The 17,576-nt window shown below is 42.9% G+C and overlaps 1 protein-coding gene across 1 annotated transcript in view; it reads right to left on the reverse strand.

Moving 5' to 3' along the window:
- Positions 1 to 636: 636 nt before the first annotated feature.
- CDH20 (cadherin 20) overlaps positions 637 to 17,576 on the reverse strand; it is a 51,366-nt gene continuing 34,426 nt past the window's right edge. The window contains exons 8-11 of the mRNA XM_032595442.1: positions 16,045 to 16,166; positions 11,382 to 11,499; positions 6,465 to 6,716; positions 637 to 2,251 (exon numbers count right to left, since the gene is read on the reverse strand). Coding sequence (XP_032451333.1) covers positions 1,746 to 2,251; positions 6,465 to 6,716; positions 11,382 to 11,499; positions 16,045 to 16,166 — 998 coding nt within the window. The 3' untranslated portion in view covers positions 637 to 1,745. The remainder of the gene's footprint in view (positions 2,252 to 6,464; positions 6,717 to 11,381; positions 11,500 to 16,044; positions 16,167 to 17,576) is intronic.

Below are 17,576 nucleotides of genomic sequence, written 5' to 3' on the forward strand. Positions count from 1 at the left end.
TTTCCCCAGATCAACTAAATTCCAATCTGGGGCGGGGGTGGGGGGTGCAGGGAGGAGGTAAGGCCCAACAAGCTATTGTTTAACAAGTGTTCCAGGATTCTGATACCCATTAAAATTTGATATCCATTTCTATAAACAAGATCCACAGAAAACACTTTTGTTCACAATCAACTGCGGGGCAAAGAAAGAAGAATAAAAATATGGTCCCAGCCTTCTGTGAACTCATCCAGTGTTGGTGAGCTGTACCTATCTGCACATATTAATTTGTATATATTTGATCTACCAACAGAACAGTGGTAAAAGTAGCATAGTGGCGTGCCTCCTTGGTGGCTATGTGTAAAACCCTCTCACAAAATGAAAAATACGGGCAAAATTCACCATTATATCATTGATGTTACCAAATCATCCTTTACTCTTTCCAGAGATGGGGGAATGAAGAGTGTTCATGAAAAGCTTAACGGTAGGAACCACAACGTTCATATGATCAGTGACTGAAAAGGGATGCATAGCCTCATACTTCTTTGCTGCTACCTTTGCCTTATGAATCAGCTCCAGCCCCGGGAACCTGAGGCTAGGTCAAGATCACAAAGCCTCCTTTGGGCTCAGCAATTAAACAAATGTGCCATAGACTTTCCCTTCTATTTAGCTTTTATTAAAAGAAGCGCTAGGGTACTGAGATGCAGTACATCATATTTATTACCAAAATTATTAACAAATATACAAAACTTATACATGTAATTTTCTTACATCCATTTATTCTCTATAATACTGATTTTTGTTCAAGTAGGTTATCTACAGTATGTAAACATCCCTTGGATTGACCTCACACAGATTAGGAAAGCCCTCTAACCCATGCTTTTATCAGATACTTCTTTTTATTTGGCTTTCATTTGTAGCATCTAATCTTCACATTTGGCACATGGAAGAGACATCTACAGTGCAAAAGAGGCAGATTTTCTGGTTTCGTTCTGAACAATTTTGCAGGGGCACCGTTAAAGAGCCGAGAGAACAGGGCACTCTAACTTGATGGAGTTGGAGCCATCCTAATGCCAACAACTCTTGGTTCAGCCGTTAAACTTGAGCACAAAGTCAATGCCTCTTCCTTCTCCCATCCCCCACCCACCCATCATGCAAGGCCGATTTGCCTTAACCTTGTCTCAAAAGGGTTAAAAGAAATGCCATCCATCCCAGGACAAGTAGGTTAATTTCACCGAATAACAAGTTTTCAGTGTTCTTTTGTGTGGGTTGGTTTGTGCGGTTTGATGAGCCAGCAAAACTCTTAAATGGAGAATAAAAGAAGATTTTTTTTTTTAAAGGGAGGAAGAAAGACAAAGAAAAGGATATGAGGAGTCAGACTTTCTTTCACTCGCCACCTGTGTATGTAAGACCAGAAACTCTTAGCGGTGGCCAAGGGACCAAGGCCTTGGCGCGTGGCAGAGAAAAGCCAAGCTCGCCAGAACTTAACCTTGGGCTCCAAGCCCTGGCAGACAGTGTCACAAAAAATTGAAACGAAAAAAGGAAAAAGAAAAGAAAGGTAATTGGAGTTACTGCCCCCCTCTTCCTGTGTTTCCTTTTGATTACTTAACTTAAGGTAACCAAGTAAAGCTGATCCAGAGAGAGCTCTCTTCGCCGCTCACCCCCTTCTCGCTCTCCAGCACAGTATTGCTCGTGCGGTTGGCGGCGCCCGCGGCGAGCGTCCACCGAGAACGTCTGGGTTTGGACGCGCGCCTGCCTCCCGGCTTCCGTCACCACAGGGGCGCGGGCCCCTCCGACGCCCCGTAGAGCTCCGCCAGCTTCCGGAAGCGGGGCCCCCAGTCCGTCAGGAAGTCGAAGCTCTGCTCCGAGTCCGACGTGGCCGACTGCAGGGAGCTCAGCGACCCGGCCACGGAGCCGTCCCCCTCGAACATGTACGTCTGGAGGGAGTCGAAGGGCGGGGCCCACAGGTCCATGTCGGCCTCGTAGAGCTTGGCCAGCACGTAGCTGTGGACCGTGCTGCTCACGGCGCACGTCTGAGGCACGTAGCGGGAGAGGCTCTCGATCTCGGGCAGCATGTCCTGCCGCGTCTTGGGGGCGCCTCCCCCCTGCGCCTCCCGCGGGTTCCACATGGCCGCGATGTCGAAGGCCTCGGTGTCTTCCTCGCCGCCGCCCTCGTCGTCGTAGCGGACGATGTTCTCGTGGATGTTCTCCTCGTCGTCGATGATGTACGGCTGTTTCCGGTGCCTCCTCATGGACAAAATGAGCAGCACCAGCACTGCCGGAAACAAAGACGACAGGATATTTACCCGGGAGACCTGGGTGTGTGTGCCGTGACTTGAAATATTCATGATTGACCACAGGTACCGGGAGAGTTCTTTGGGCCGTGAGCTCAGGGACCGCGTTTGGATACGTTAAACCACAGGGTCGGCCTCGTTCTCACCCGTTCTGTAGGGCAGGTTGTGTAGGCACACGAAGCCTTCTATTTTTTCCAAGCGGTCCACTTAGGAGAAGTTGTATATAAAGTCTCGTTGCATTAGCTTATTGCTTCGAAATCGTGTGGGGGTATGTGTCCAGCCAGCCACCCAAAATACAATCCCATTAACTAAGCACAGAGCCTTGTGGCCCGCCATAGAGTCTATGCCAGGGATCAGGACAGTATACATTTCTCAGATTATAACGTGGAGATCTTATTATGTAGGTGGAATACGGCTTTTTTTTTTTTTAACATTAGTATGTAAATAGGATCCTGCCGTGTAAATATCATACACTAATACGTATGCATGTAGACATAGGCTAAGTATGAATCCAAGTCTTAGTCTTTTTATACCTCTTTCAAAAAACAAGTATAAGTGACGGCTGTTTTCCAATAAACTCTGATTCTTTAGACAGCCTTCCATTAAGGCGGTGGTGGGGACTCTGGCTCCAGTGATGTTCGTGGAAGGGAGGGAATGAGCAGTGACATTTTATATAATTCATCATGTTCTCAAAGAAGCACCACGCTGTTAGATGTGCCCTTGCAGATTTGGATAAAATTTTATCCCAACAAACGTATTTTTTTCCAGGATGTGTTCCCTGGGGTTTAAAGGGGAGAGAGAGAGAGATAATCCCATTGAACTGTTTATCTCTGTGACTGAAAATGTTTTCCAGGAAGTGTGTTGAGGTTTTAGCCGTAGAACTGCTATTGATTTTTTTTTCCCCCGATACGCTTTGTTGCAGCTTGTGAACAGTAACAGCTTGACAACATTGCAAAATAAAACTGCAGTTTACCAAGGGGGACAAAAGTGGAATTTGGTTGTATGCCCAGTAAGATTATGAACTGACAAAAAAATTCACAGTAACGATTTAAAAAATTTGAGTGTAGAAGGTGCTTTCCGTAAATTGCATTTAATAATGTTCGTACCTAATATTTTCCCAAATAGCTTGGGTGACAGAATGCACACCCAGGAAACAGTGATATATTCTCGTGTGTTTTCTGTGTGTGCTGGAATATAGCTCATGGACTACCGGATTGTGTGATTTCAGAGAAGTGGACTAACAAGGCCCTAAACAAGTAGGGGCTTAAACTGGGTGTGGGAGGCTGGGGCGTGATCTGGATGGATGCAGGCTGGATAAATGGGATTCTGTGTGAACATGCTCTGTTTGTGGGGTTCAGTAAACGGTTACTAAACTCAAATATTGTTTTAGGCACTGTGCAAAGCAAAAGAGAAACAACACTGATGATTTTTGCTCTTAAAACTTGTAATCTAAGGAGGTTGTGGGCACTGATGGTTAATGCAAGTCAGGCAGTGATAAGGCCTATCAGAGGGTTCTAAGTGTTTCAAAGAGAATACGGAAGCAGGGCCAAGTAATTCTTCCTAGGGGACTGGAAAACCTTCACATAGATTACATTGGGATGCTAGTGTGGTAGTTTAGAAAATGCTAGGAAGCAAAATTAGAAAAGTCTTTGAATACCTTCTGGAAAGAATTCTGAAGATAGAGAATTAGGCAGCTTATAGACCTGGTCCATCTTGTATTTGTTGTATAGAAATCTTACATATATCTTACAAAATAGGTAAAATATCTTATTTTTTAGGTGATCTGATTTAAATAACAAGTATTGGATAATGCCCCGAAAATCAGATTCTGGGAAACATGGTCCTATTCAACTGAAAGGCTTCCCGGACAGAAGAGAGTCCGTTCTAGGGGTGTTTTTTTCTTTAAGTATTATAGGCACAGTCCAAAGGGCCTATGAGATTTTCTAGGAAGTAGATACATACTGGAGACATGAAAAAAAATCCTTTAAAGTCAAAATTATATTTATTTAATTGTCCACAAAGTGTATTTTGTTGACAGATCCACTGCAATTGAATCTTAGTTTTATGAATTATACTTAATTTAGGATGTGCATTCTTAGAAATAAGAGTGCCTAAAACTGTGAGGATTGTAAATAAAGTTGCATAGCTCTGCTCAGTTTAGCTCCTGAAAGCTGTCTATTTATTCCGTACAATTCAAAAGGTAAGGCATAATGGGCTTGGGAAGCACAATATAAATTGCTCCTTGCACACCATTTCTAGCTTGAGAGCCTCTCTGTGCCAGTCTTTTGAAATCAATCTTTCCGTAATGATGGCTTTTTCTACTCTTTGTGGGCAAGGGTGAACTTATAATGCAGACATTTTCCAAACATAGAAGTAGGGACAGCCAGTTTGGAAATTTCTCCTAGGAGCAGGTTCCTTCAAAGGCCTCTTGTAGGTTATCCTGTTCTGCACTCAAGGACTCCCAATGCCATCTTACGGACAATCAAGGAATTGCAGGAAGGTGTTATTTGTCAATGCAGACAGGGAGCAGAAACCAAACAGTTCTCTCTGATCCAGGGATCTGAGGACTTAGAAAGGTTAGTTATTTATATTACTTCTCCCTTCATATAGCACTGAACTAAAACAACACAATCAAACCACATGTTGTATTTGTAAATGTTTTGTGAGAAGCATATTCCATAGACTGACCTAGAAATTCAAACAGGTGCTGATATTTTGCCGTAGAACCTTCTTTCTCTGGTCTGAGTCTCGTGGTGTATAGGTAAACCTGGGATCAAGGGGTTATGTGGATTTCTGAATGTCTATTCTCACTTAAATCCGCAGGGCTGTACTCTTTTTCCTCATAGAATGCTAGCAGTTCTTTCACGCTGAATATTACTACTCTCTTCTGTGTCTGCTTTTTTTCTAAGCAAAACATGTGTGCAATGAAGTAATTCAATCAGAAGAGTTGGGATATATGTACAGATGCTTTTGTGGTTTCCAGAGTTAGTTTAGGTGTTTTGTTGTTTGTTTTTGAGTGTTGAGTTGAAAAAGAATTGCTCCAGTCGCCTGATACGCAAGGGAGGTGGGTGGCAGCCTCACTGTATGATTTGAGAGGAGGAAGGAATAAAGGGTTCTGTCTCGCTGGTGCTCTCCCACTAGCCTGTCGTTGCATCTTTGTATTTCAGCAGCAGTGGCACACCGGCCCCGTGGGCCCTGTGTAGTCTCTGCTCCCCCTTAGATGGCCGCAGTGCCTCGGAGGGGTGCTAATGCCCCCGGAGAGCTTGTTCTCCCAGACGCCCTTGGGGTTCACTCTGTCACTTCTTTCAGGTCTCCGCTCAAAGGTCTCCTTTACAGTGAGGCCCGCCCTGACCACCTTGTTTGAAGTTTATTTATTTTGAGAAGGAGAGAGAGAGAGAGAGAAAGCATGTGTGTGTGGGGGAGGAGCAGAGAGAGGGAGAGAGAGAATCCCCAGCAGGCTCTGCGCTTTCAGCGCAGAACGCCGTGTGGAACTCGAACCCATGAACCGTGAGATCCTGACCTGAGCTGAAATCAAGAGTCTGACGCTTAACAGACTGAGCCATCCAGGGGCCCCTGACCACCTTGTTTAAAATGACACCTACCCTTGTCTCCTGTCCCCTCGGGATACCCTGTCCCTCTTCTCTGTAACACCGCCTCCAGAAGTTGAGAATGAACATTTAGGAGAAGAGCCTTTACGGCCCAGATACAGAGATACACAGTGTAGGGTTGGGCTGCATTTCGCTTCTGGCTCTGCCTCTGACAATTGGCCTTGGGCCCATCACTATCCTTTTGTGATTTAGCTTCTATTTATTTGAAACGAAGGGGTTAGAAGAGGGGTTTCTTGTATCCCGCCCCAAATTGTCATGTTGATTTTGTGGTGTCAAAATGAGCTTGCTTTGTTCTGAAGTAAGCTTTGTGAAGACAGACATGTGTGTTTTATCAATCCCAGCACATGGAAAGGTATCCTGGCCCAGAGTAGATGCAGAGAAACAGATGTGCTTTGATCCGGCCAAAGAGGCCATGCGTTCCTTGAAGGAAGGGACCATCTTTGGTTTCTTTCTTTTTTCCCGGCCTCCCTCTGTCACCTTTTCACCAAGCCTGGTGTAGAAGACCGGGTCTGAACAGCTGTGTTAGAACGATGGCGAAACAGGCACTTGCGGGACCCCACAGAATAGAAGGGAGCCGCTTGCTCACCTAGGAGGACGAAGATGCAGGCCAGGATGGCGATGAGGGCGCCCCGGCTCAAACTGACCGGGAGCATGTAGGCCTCGGGGCTGCAGGACAGGACGTGGCCGTCGTCGTCACAGCCGCACACCTGGATGGTCAGCGTGCCCGTGCTGCTCAGTACCGGCTGCCCGCTGTCTGCTATCAGGATGGGCAGGTAAAACACACTCTGCTCCTGCTGCCGGAAGCCAGACCTCCTGGTGAGAATCCGGGCAGTGTTATCTGAAGAAGACAGGGATTCCAGGATTGAAAAATGGGGAGAGGGATAATGGGAGGAAAGAAGAAAATGGAAGAACCGACGAGTGAATGAACTTCTTGGGTTGAGGAAAGCAAGAGCGCAGGGATGGGATGTGGGATGGGCAGAGAGGGACGGTCGCACATTTCCTGGAGGCATTTAGCTGCAGCCACTCCTGGTTTGTGTGGATCAGCGTTTGAATTCAGACACATTGGATTTTTGCTTGCTTCTAGGCAAAACCCTGAGGCCTAGGAGAGAAACCCTTTTTGAGAGTCTGTTTTACCCTTTGTGACATTAAGTGCCCAGGGCGAACTGTTAGACTTCAGATCTAACTGAAATGTTCCTGTGAAAGCTTGATATAAATGAACAATCATTGGCCACTTGTGGTCCCTGTTTGTTCCCGCTCAGCAGGTTTCCAAGGCCACAGGGCTGCTTCGTGCCTCCAGGAAAAGAACGCTGACGAGCCTTCTTGGCTGTGGCAGATTGCTTATTTTTGCCATTTTGGCTGGAATTCACGTCTTCTGCTATTTTCTTTTATGTCTCTGAAACGCAGTCACCACCTCCTCCTGTGCTTTCTGAAGAACCTGCTCATTTAGCAGAAGCTTACTTGAAATCCCCTAATCACATGATCGATACACCCTGTTATCTCCCCCCTTCTTGGTGGTCTGAGTTTACACAATATGAATGTGGTGAAAATTCGTACCTGGTCAGCAATATTAGTTTTTTTCCTCCGGTTTTAAAGGGGATTAGCAAAATTATTTGATGTGTTTCCACAAAGGTGGTGTGTGTAAGTGTGTGTATTTATATTTATATTTGCCTAATGTAGTGTTTTGGGATCTTTTATTTTTTTAATCTGTGTTTTCACGTTTCCTCGAGTGGGTTTGCATCGTAAGTCATGTCTTTTTTTGCAAAGTTCAGATCATTTTCAGTAGAAGAAAAGTTTGAGAGATGTGGTAGGACATGTAGGCAGTGACTTTCAAAGCTAATATCGACGTGGATGGTCCTCTGGATGTGTTTTACATTTCACCGGGAAGAGTCTAGAACTACACAAAAACTTCTGAGAGCCTGACCAAAGTGAACATTATTAATACCAATATTTCTGGTTCTCTTTCCCTTCTTGGACATAATGAAGGATTATATTTTTCTACCCTCTTAAATTTTGGCACGTCTACAGGATTTGCTTTTGACAACGATAAATGGGCGAAAGTGATTGCTGTCACTTCCAGGTAGAAGCACGTAGCAGGTGGTATGTGTGTCTCTGTGTTCTCTTGCCTTGGCGTGGCGTTATGCAAGAACGTTTAAGGTGGAGATCCAGGCAGCCTGGGACACTGAGCTACGTGGACAGCTGTCCTCGTTGCTCACACCCACGATCAGCCTCATGTGAGCAAGAAATTAACTTTAGTTGTGTTAAGCCACTGAAAGTTTGGTGTCATTTGTTGCTGCAGCATAGGCTAGCCTATTCTGATGAACACATTATCCTTCGTTAGCTCTTTCACTTCCTCCTTGCCTTGCCTTTTCATGGTAGCAGTTACGGTTTACTGAGTGCTCATGTGCAAATACTTAGTCTTTATGCGCAGTATCTCATTTAATTTTCACATTTGATGAGATAGTGATAATCTGACCCTTTTACAGTGGATGGGTTAAGGCCTAGAGAGATTATATAATTTGTTCAAAGTTACTTAGTAGCAGAGCTGGGATTTGAACTCTGGTCTCTCTGACTCCACATAAACATTTCTTCTATTGTGCTGTGTAACTACTAATTTAGTTTAGTGATACTAACTCTAGAAAATTATCCAGCCAGTGGAAATCCCTTCCTGCTTTGGTACAGGCCCCTTTCCTCTTTTATTTCCTTCTCAGTGGAGGAATATAGCAACTCGTTGCCAACCTGAGGATTAATTAGTATCTCTGTCTACTCTACAGCCTCCCTACTTTTCTGTTTGTCCAGATTTTGTAGCTAAGTATTACTAATTCTTTTTCACAGTGTTAATTTTGTGTTTCCAGAAACCAAGTTTTTTTTTTCACACAGAATTCTGTTTTGTTTTTTATTTTTCAGTTTAATCAAGGCTAGGTTGTAAGACTTGTAGAAAGCTTGACCAGAGATGAATTTCATAAAAGTATTATATCATGCCTACTTACACAACATGTTTCTTGATCTTAGAATTATTTACAGTTAAATAAAAAAGATCAGAGCATTGTGTTGCTAAGTCTAGTCTTAGAAGGGGTCTGGCATATAGTAGCCACTTGTGAAGATTTTGTTGAACATGATAATTAGGGCTTTAGTAACCCATTTGGAAGCAATATTTGTTTCCGAGGTGACACAAAACATTTTTTTTTTCTGAAACCTTTCCCAAATTCTAGTTCTACTCTAAATGCTTACTTAGTTTATTATTTTGTTTGTAACATAATTTATTGTCAAGTTGGCTGACATATAGTGTATACAGTGTGGTCTTGGTTTTGGGGTAGATTCCCATGATTCATCGCTTACATACAACACTCGGTGCTCATCCCAACAAGGGCCCTCCTCAATGCCCATCATCGATTTTTCCCTCTTCCCCCATTCCCCCCCATCAACTCTTAGTTTGTTCTCTGTATTTAAGGGTCTCTCATGGTTTACCTCCCTCTTCCTCTGTCTGTAACTATTTTTTCCCCTTCCCTTCCTCCATGGTCTTCTGTTAAGTTTCTCAAGTTCCACATATGAGTAAAAACATACGATTTCTGTCTTTCTCTGACTCCAGGAAAATACACTTCACACCAGTGAAATACACTTAGCCTACTCGGTTTCAAATCTTGAGCCATTTGCTTTCTTATCTATCAAATGAGACAGTGAGAATCGGAGGGATTAGTAACTTCCTTGAAACCTTAGAAGATTATTAAAAATATCAAATAAAGCAAAGTATGGGAAAATACGTTTGAAACTGCAAATTGTTATACACACACAGTCCTCTTAATAATGCTTTGGGGATTAAAAAGGCGCTACTTGAGGTAGTGCTTGTTGTGTTTATAAAAGGATATCATGTGTAGGGCACGAGAGTTGGAGTCCTGACAGCGGATCCACCAAATCAGATGTTCAATTTTTCATGAGCCTTAGTAAAAGGTACTCATGGGATAACTGTTATGAGGAAATTAAGAGTTCGTTCTTTCTATTGAAGATGTGCTGACTTTCATTTTGGAAAACCTTCCAAGTAATGAGTCATTTCTTTTATAGTCATCATGTTCTAGTGGCTTTTCTTTTTAAAGTATTGGCTCCATGAATTGGTGTCCAAAGTCATCTTTAAGAAAGTTGCAGCATTTTGCTGCATATTGTTCCGTACTGAATCTGACAAATAGAGTGAAAGAACAGAGTGACATTTCACTGAAAATTTGGAGAAACAGTGTATCATCCTCCCAACCCCAGGGTTTCTGCTGTAAAACCAGTCCTAAGGGGGCTAAAATCACTTTTTGTAGGAAGGATTTCCCTGTGAAGCAGATAAATGAATACTTCAAACTTTGATCCAATAAAAATGTTGGGATGTTTAATTGTAGTACTTCTGTTGTTATGATTTATATTACCCTTCCTTCCAGAATTGTTAGAGTGATTTTATGATAACATGTAGAAGGTTAAAGGAAAGACTTGGAGGAACATTTTCCACGTAAAAGAAAACAGGTTTAATAGTCTTAAGTTTTAATGGCAGAATATGATGGGGGGTGGAATTAATACTTTAAGTCTCAAATAATTGGTGTTTGAGACTAAGACCAGGCAGGCCTAGTCATGACTTTTTGTTACCCTTTGTTTAGATTGTTATACAGTGACAATTAATATTTTATAATTGGAATAAAAATGAGGCTAGTAGAGCCCAGAGAAGTGACGATCTCTCTCTGCAAGGTCAGACAGAAAGTAGCAGAGTTAGTAACAGAAGGAGTTCACTTGACAGTTTAAGATTTTTTTTTCTGATCTCCTTTGAAAATCATCTGGCTGGGGAACAGAAGCCCCTCCTTTTCCCACCTGTGCCCGATGAAGAATGTGCTAGGTTTACAAATTTCCTAGCTGATCAAAGTGCTTACTGGAAAAGAGGGGTCTAGAATTCCGTTCCAGCTAAGTTGTAGTGGGGAATGGTTTCTAGAATAGGAAACCCCACCTGACTCTTTCTTTTTAAAACCATTCTAAAGTAATAAAGTTGTTTCAGTGCTCAGACTACTCTTTGTGATCCTATATTTGTCCTTTGTTATCTTAGGCTTTGTCTCCCTTTTGTTCTGGGAGCTCTTTACTGTCATCCCCTTTGATGCTTGCCCAGACATGTTCCCTCAGGTTTCTCTCTTTGTCTAGTTCAATTTCTATCTTTCTCAGATTTCCCCCATAGTTATAGAACATACACACATGGCTGTTATCTGTGGGAAAGAAGGAAGGCTTTTGCCTGTGTGCCTGGCACAGTGTCTCACACAGAGGCAGCTCTCAAACATTTGTCAACTAACTGAAAGTTTCAGAATCAGCAGAGGACATTCTTTTTTTCTTTGATGTTTTGAAACAAAACTTTAAAAGACACTGCAAATGAGCATTAATGTCTTTGCTGCTGCTAAAGAGCAGGTGACCTTTGGCGTGACACTGTTTGCATGGTAAACAGAAGTCTCCAGCCCAAGCTAGAAGAGCATTGGTGGCCACCTATCCACCTGGTTACCTTGGTTGTCCCGAATGGTGAAGTTGGGGTTGTTAGCAGCCTCGGGAGCCAAGCTGTAGTAGAAGTGCTGACCACTGTGTGGGTCGTCTAGGTCCACGGCACTCACTGTCTGGATCAGCTGAGGGGGTGACATGGAATCATGTGAGTCAGAGTCAGAAGAAAAATCGTCAGGACCCCGTGAGATCCCAAGCCCTAAAATCCGATAGTGGATTGTTTTACCTAATGAGAAAGGCATCCTAAAACTTACCTGGAAACTCTCCATGGCATCACACCACTCAAGATTGAATTTTGGTCTTTATTATTGGGCCTGAGTACATATTTGGCACATGGTGAATGTTACCTGAATACTTCAGGGGTTAGGCATCAGCATAACAAATTCTCACACCAACACCAGTGTTTTTAAGCAGTCTGAAGAGAAGACTGGATAAGAACACCGTGGGATGCCACAAGGCCCTGCTTGTTTCTGTTTTCCATTCTTCTACTTCACCTACTTAACCTCACCATTTGGGTTAATATTTCGGGGTCAAATTGCTATCTTTGAGAAGCCTCTATTGAAAAATGACCAATACCTAGAAGAGAAATAGACACGTCAACATCTACTGTGTCAGGTTAATGGAACACAGCTGGGAGGGGATGGGTCACAGGGCAGTTGCTTTTGGTTGGCTGGAAGGGGAGCTAGGAAACGTGGAGAGCCCAAGATCTCGGGTGGGATATGTGGAACAGACTGGCGTCAGAAGCAGGGTTTGAGGGTGAGGAGAACAAAAGAAGGGATGGCTTTCTTTTGAGCTCTTTGGCCTAAACTTTGCCTTTTCCATAGTGCTTTTCAAAGTAGTATGTTGCTAGGAGGGTTATAAAGTCCATGGTAAAAAAGCTACTAAAGAAAGCAGTGCAGAATATGGGATTGAAAAAGCAGCAGGCCAACTGGGAGAGATATAGAAAAAAGTGTTGAATGGATGGTCACCTTCCTATGTGTTTCCTCTACCAACCAATGCCACAGATACCTCCCACCCGTCTTGGGCCTGAACCTGTAGACTTGACCTTCCTGCTGTTTAAAACTGGTTATGCTTCTCTGCCAGGGTAGAAACCAGAGCATCGAGGGTCAGTTGGCGGGCCCAGGTCGGCTTGCTTATTAGTCTATATTTCTTCGTCTGTAAATTAAGGGACGTAATGCTACCCCTCAGTATACCGAAGGTTAAATAACAAGAGAGGGAGGCTCCCAGCTGGGGGCCTTCTGGTGGACACTGCGTTGTTCAGATCCCCCTTCAGTGAAGGATTTGATGCCCCAGATTTGTCAGTCTCTTTGAGGATTGTCTCATTTGCTGAGAGTCACCTACCCACACTTACCACATCCTTCCGGGGAAGCCTACGGCAAATGACTGATGTAGTAGTGTAAAAGCCTGACCATCCCGTCTAAACTTGGGCAAACTAGTTCTAGAGCTCTTTGAAGTCATGCAAGCCTTGTTAGTGGGTCTGCATCACAGCTGGACTTCTCATTTTGCCTAGTCCTGCAAAGTCGTCCTCTTCTATAGGCATTGGTCCCAAGGGCATTCCTTAATAAACATCTTATACCAGAACTCCACTTTTGGATACGCCTCCTGCAAACCCAACTGGCAGCTGGCCTCTTTTGAACCTAAAGGTTGAAGGAATGGAGTTGCATAAAGGAGAGAGGTTGATTGAGCACTGAGAGATGAACTTGCCCCATGGCATAGCCTAGTGTCAGTTCTGCTCACATATGAGGGCCACCCTACCACCCTATCCCTACTGAGACAAATCCTGTATTTTCCATCTTTCCCACAGTGCCAAACACATAAAGACAGAATCTCTCTCTCTCTCTTTTTAAACAAAACATACCTCTTACTGAATGTTATAAATGGTTGATTATATATAATTTGGCAAACATAGTTGGGTAAATCATTTCAGAATATCTGACCTGTGAAATCATAAATATATTGGTGAGATGAGGGCCCTGAGGTATAGGACTGGTCCATGATTGGGCTTTTAAAGAATGAGTGAGCAAAGACACTGCCTTGCTGGGTTAGTTTCTGGAGGCTAAATTTCTTTGGTGGCAAATTTGGTTATCTGTAGCAATTGGGAACATAGTGGCCTGCTCTCCTGCCCTCCACTATCCTGACGGGTCAGATTTCCTTCTCAGCCCCACTTGCCATGCAATATTCTGCCTAGCTGGTTTCATTCTGCCTTTAGCCAGCATCAGGCATGTTGTCTGATTTCTTTGTGGGCCTCCTTCCTGGCTGCTTGCGAGGAGGAAAGCACATATCCCGCCTCGGCGAACACACAGCTGACGACTACCCGATGCCTCTAACACAAGAAGGCCTGGTTCTTTATACGCCAGACATGCCTACCGAGCTGTGTGCTTTGGAAAAATCTTCAAAACATGTCCCAGAGCCAAAATCAAGGGGTAGGACTTTCAGTGTCTTGGGCTAAAGATGATAAATATGACAGACTTGTGGCTCATGACCTGAACTTGAAGTCACAACTAAATTGGGTTTCAAAGGACTAACAGGCCATTAAAAGATGTATTTAGAAATGTAGAAATGGGAGATACACGTGTGTGCTCCAAAAATAAGAGAGGTAGTTGAAGTGCTATTGAGCTGTCAGAATATAACTTCTATTCTGAAGACCTTTAAGAAGGTCAGTACATCATTTCCTGGGGGAGAAGAGGTTAATTTGCTGTGCTGCTAGTCACGTTCTTTATAATAGAGATTAGTAATTAGCTTTGTCGTGTATTATACATTTGTCATGGTAAAATTTTATACAATACAATTTTATATATTATACTTCATAGGCTATATATGAAATTTTTATATTATAATATAAAAGAAATTATTAAAATCAAGGTCCAGACCTTCTCACTCAAAACTCAATTACCACAGCACAGTAACTTGATGTTTTTGTATCCTGCCTCCACCAGTCTTTGTTCACATGTAGTCATAACTTTATATAACTGCGAGCGAGCGAGCGTATACAGGTAGTTTTGATATTTTCTCTCTTTACTTATAATAACACAGATCATTTGTTACACTGTAAAGTCAGCATTGTAACTTTTATTAGCTGTGTAATGTTTCAAGTCTTCCTAGAAATTCAATATATGTGGAAGTAAAATTATCCTAGACTTGTTGAAAAAAAGTTCTTAGGAGTGCTATAGACCATTACACTGAGTTTTAAGAAACAGTGGATGAGATGATTTAGATCAGAATCATTATAGGGCATTTTTTTCCCCTGTGGAGAATGTGAATCACTTTTGAGTGAGAATGGTGGAGACGTGTGGGCTCAATCTTTGGTGAGTATGGACGCCGATAGCAGTTTTGGTTGTACACACTCGTCAGTTTGTGCAGCAAGGTGCCACTTTCCAGGTGTAGAAGTGAAAGCAAAATCTGCATTTCAGCCAGAAGACCTGAAGTACCAAAGCATGAGTCCTTGCCGTGTAGATATGTGCTTCATAGCCTCATAAGTTTCATATTAAAACTATACTGACCCATTTGCCTCACCACCAGAATCCACAGGACCAGAGAATATACTTTGGAAGAAGAAATTAGGACTATTAGGGGGTCTGTTGGGTTATAGGTAGACAAGAAAGCATCTTACGGAAGCAGGGCCATGGCCTGTGCTCTGAGGTACAGAAGGGTGGGCACAGGGTGGGCAGTAGCCCATTGCACGCATGACTACATGGCTACTCCAAGCAGAGTTCTGGATGTTTCTCAGTTACACCACTTGGAATTTGATCAACCAAATTATTCATTTACCTTTGAAAGCATATTATAAAAGAAGGTACAAATATGTCTCTACAGATTATAGAACTATGGCTGTCTCAAATTGGTAGAAGCTTGTTCCTTCAGTTCCTTTCCTCTCAAAATTTACGTGACATGAACAACATTAAGAAAATGGTGTTTTAATTGAGGGAGGAGAGAGAGTGTAGGTATTCTAGGTAACAAAGCATTCTGAGAATAGGGCAGGCAGTCCCCCAACAAGGTGCCCGTTGTCGGAAGTTAAGAAAGGGAGATGGAAAGATATAAGAATAAACCTTCCCTACTGCAGATATTTTCAGCTGTTAGTGCTCAACTGAGGAAAAGAGGACTCTTCTGGTCTTCATGGTCCCTCGCTCCCAGGACCCAGAGCACATATTCCTGTAGTCGGTACTATACTGTTGAGTCACAAGATGGGTAGATAAGTTCAGGCCAGCCTGTGAATCAGGCTACCATCAAAGCATTGTTTAGGTCATAAAACGCATTGGGGGCTCCACATGCTTTTCCTAACAAACTGTTGTGGCATGATGCACAGAAGTTGGGGACTCTTGTAAACTGCTAGTTTCTGGAGTCTTAATTTCTTTGAGGGCACATTTGGTTATCTGTAATGGTTCTTTTTTTTTTTTTAATTTTTTTTAACATTTATTTATTTTTGAGACAGAGAGAGACAAAGCATGAACAGGGGAGGGGCAGAGAGAGAGGGAGACACAGAATCTGAAACAGGCTCCAGGCTCTGAGCAGTCAGCACAGAGCCCGACGCGGGGCTCGAACTCACGGACCGTGAGATCATGACCTGAGCCGAAGTCGGACGCTTAACCGACCGAGCCACCCAGGCGCCCCAGTAATGGTTCTTTTTATTTGTTGGAGGTTAACCAACATACACACCACACAGACTGCCTTACCTGCCCTGCTTTGGCATTTTCACATACAAAAGCTTCATAGAATCTGGGGAATTCTGGAGCATTGTCATTCACATCTAAGACTTTGATTGTGACGGAAACACTTCCAACCTGGGAAGGGTTGTCTAAAGAGAACACAAAGAAGACCAAAGGTGAGGGGTCAGCAGTCCAAGAAGGGGGCTCTTTGCTGGAATAGGTTTTCACCTTGTCAGTCCGTCTTTTTAAAGGAATGAGTAAAGAACGTGAAGATGGCAAGATAAATGCAGGGTGTGTGTGCTGCCTAGTAAGAGTGCGGTCAGAACGTAGGCGCCTGGGCAAACAAGGGGTGTGTCTGAGAGAGCGTGTGACGTCAGGAGGTTGAGGAGAAGAGTCTGACTCCGAGGGGTGGCGGGTATGTAAAATGCGTCTTAAAAAGAGGCTCACGCTTCAGGTTCTGGAATTAAAGACAGGTGAGTTCTGTATTCTGGGCTTGAAAACAGCCCATTTCTAATTGGATGTATACTCTGTGGCATTCTTGGCTTGATTCCTGTGGAGTAATCAGTTCCTATGGAATAATCATCGAATTATATTTCAGAAGGTTTCAAGCTATTCGCGGGAGTCCAGATAACACTGCACATTTATTTCTGCTTAGGGACTAAGGAGATATTTCAGGATCAAACACACACCGAATCTGTATCTTTAGCCGGGGCAGGAGAAGTTACTCACAATCACTCACGGGGGAGTGTGTCTTTTTGGTCTGTCTTTTGCTTGGCAATGGCACACAAGGACAATTTCACAGCCCCAGGAATGTCCCTGCTGTCCTTTTTTGTTTTGGCCACATCCCAGGAAGACAAAATAGAAATTATAAGAGACATAAATTATTCTTCCTAAATAGTTTTATGAAATCTCAGAATGCCTTATTCTTTTTTTTTCCTTTCTTTCCCCCAAATACCTATGCTCTGCTATATTTTCCCCTTAAATATTTCTATTGCCTATTTACCAAAAGTGCTGACATACTTAAATTTTTTTCCATTATAACCATGGTACTTGTTTATAGAAGGAATCATGAAAATACAAAAAAAAAAATCAGGGTAGATATGATCTACAACCCCACCACCGGCTGTATCCATTATATATGTAATGTTACATATGTGTCCGAAAGTATGGAAACATACACACACATTGCATAGACTGCAATGAAGCAAAATTAAAAAGTTGGATTTAGAACTTTTAGGGAAGTATTATCCTGTGTCATTGAAATATGCTTTGAAGACATGTATATTAATATCTGCTGATAATCTCGTTTTACTGTGTGGTTATAACAATTTACTTAGACTTGTATTATTAGACTTTTAGGTCATTCCCACTTTCCCTCCTATGTTAAAATAACACTGCGGTAGACATTTGGTGCATGGATTTTTGTTGGTATCTATGATTATTTCTTTAAGAGGGTTATTATAAGTAGAATTCTTGAGGAAAAAGACAGTGAATATTTTTGATAATCTTAATTCAAAACGTAATTGCCCATTTGCCTCTCTGAATGGCTGTACATAATT

This window comes from Lynx canadensis, chromosome D3 (assembly GCF_007474595.2).
Source record: "Lynx canadensis isolate LIC74 chromosome D3, mLynCan4.pri.v2, whole genome shotgun sequence".
NCBI lineage: Eukaryota > Metazoa > Chordata > Mammalia > Carnivora > Felidae > Lynx > Lynx canadensis.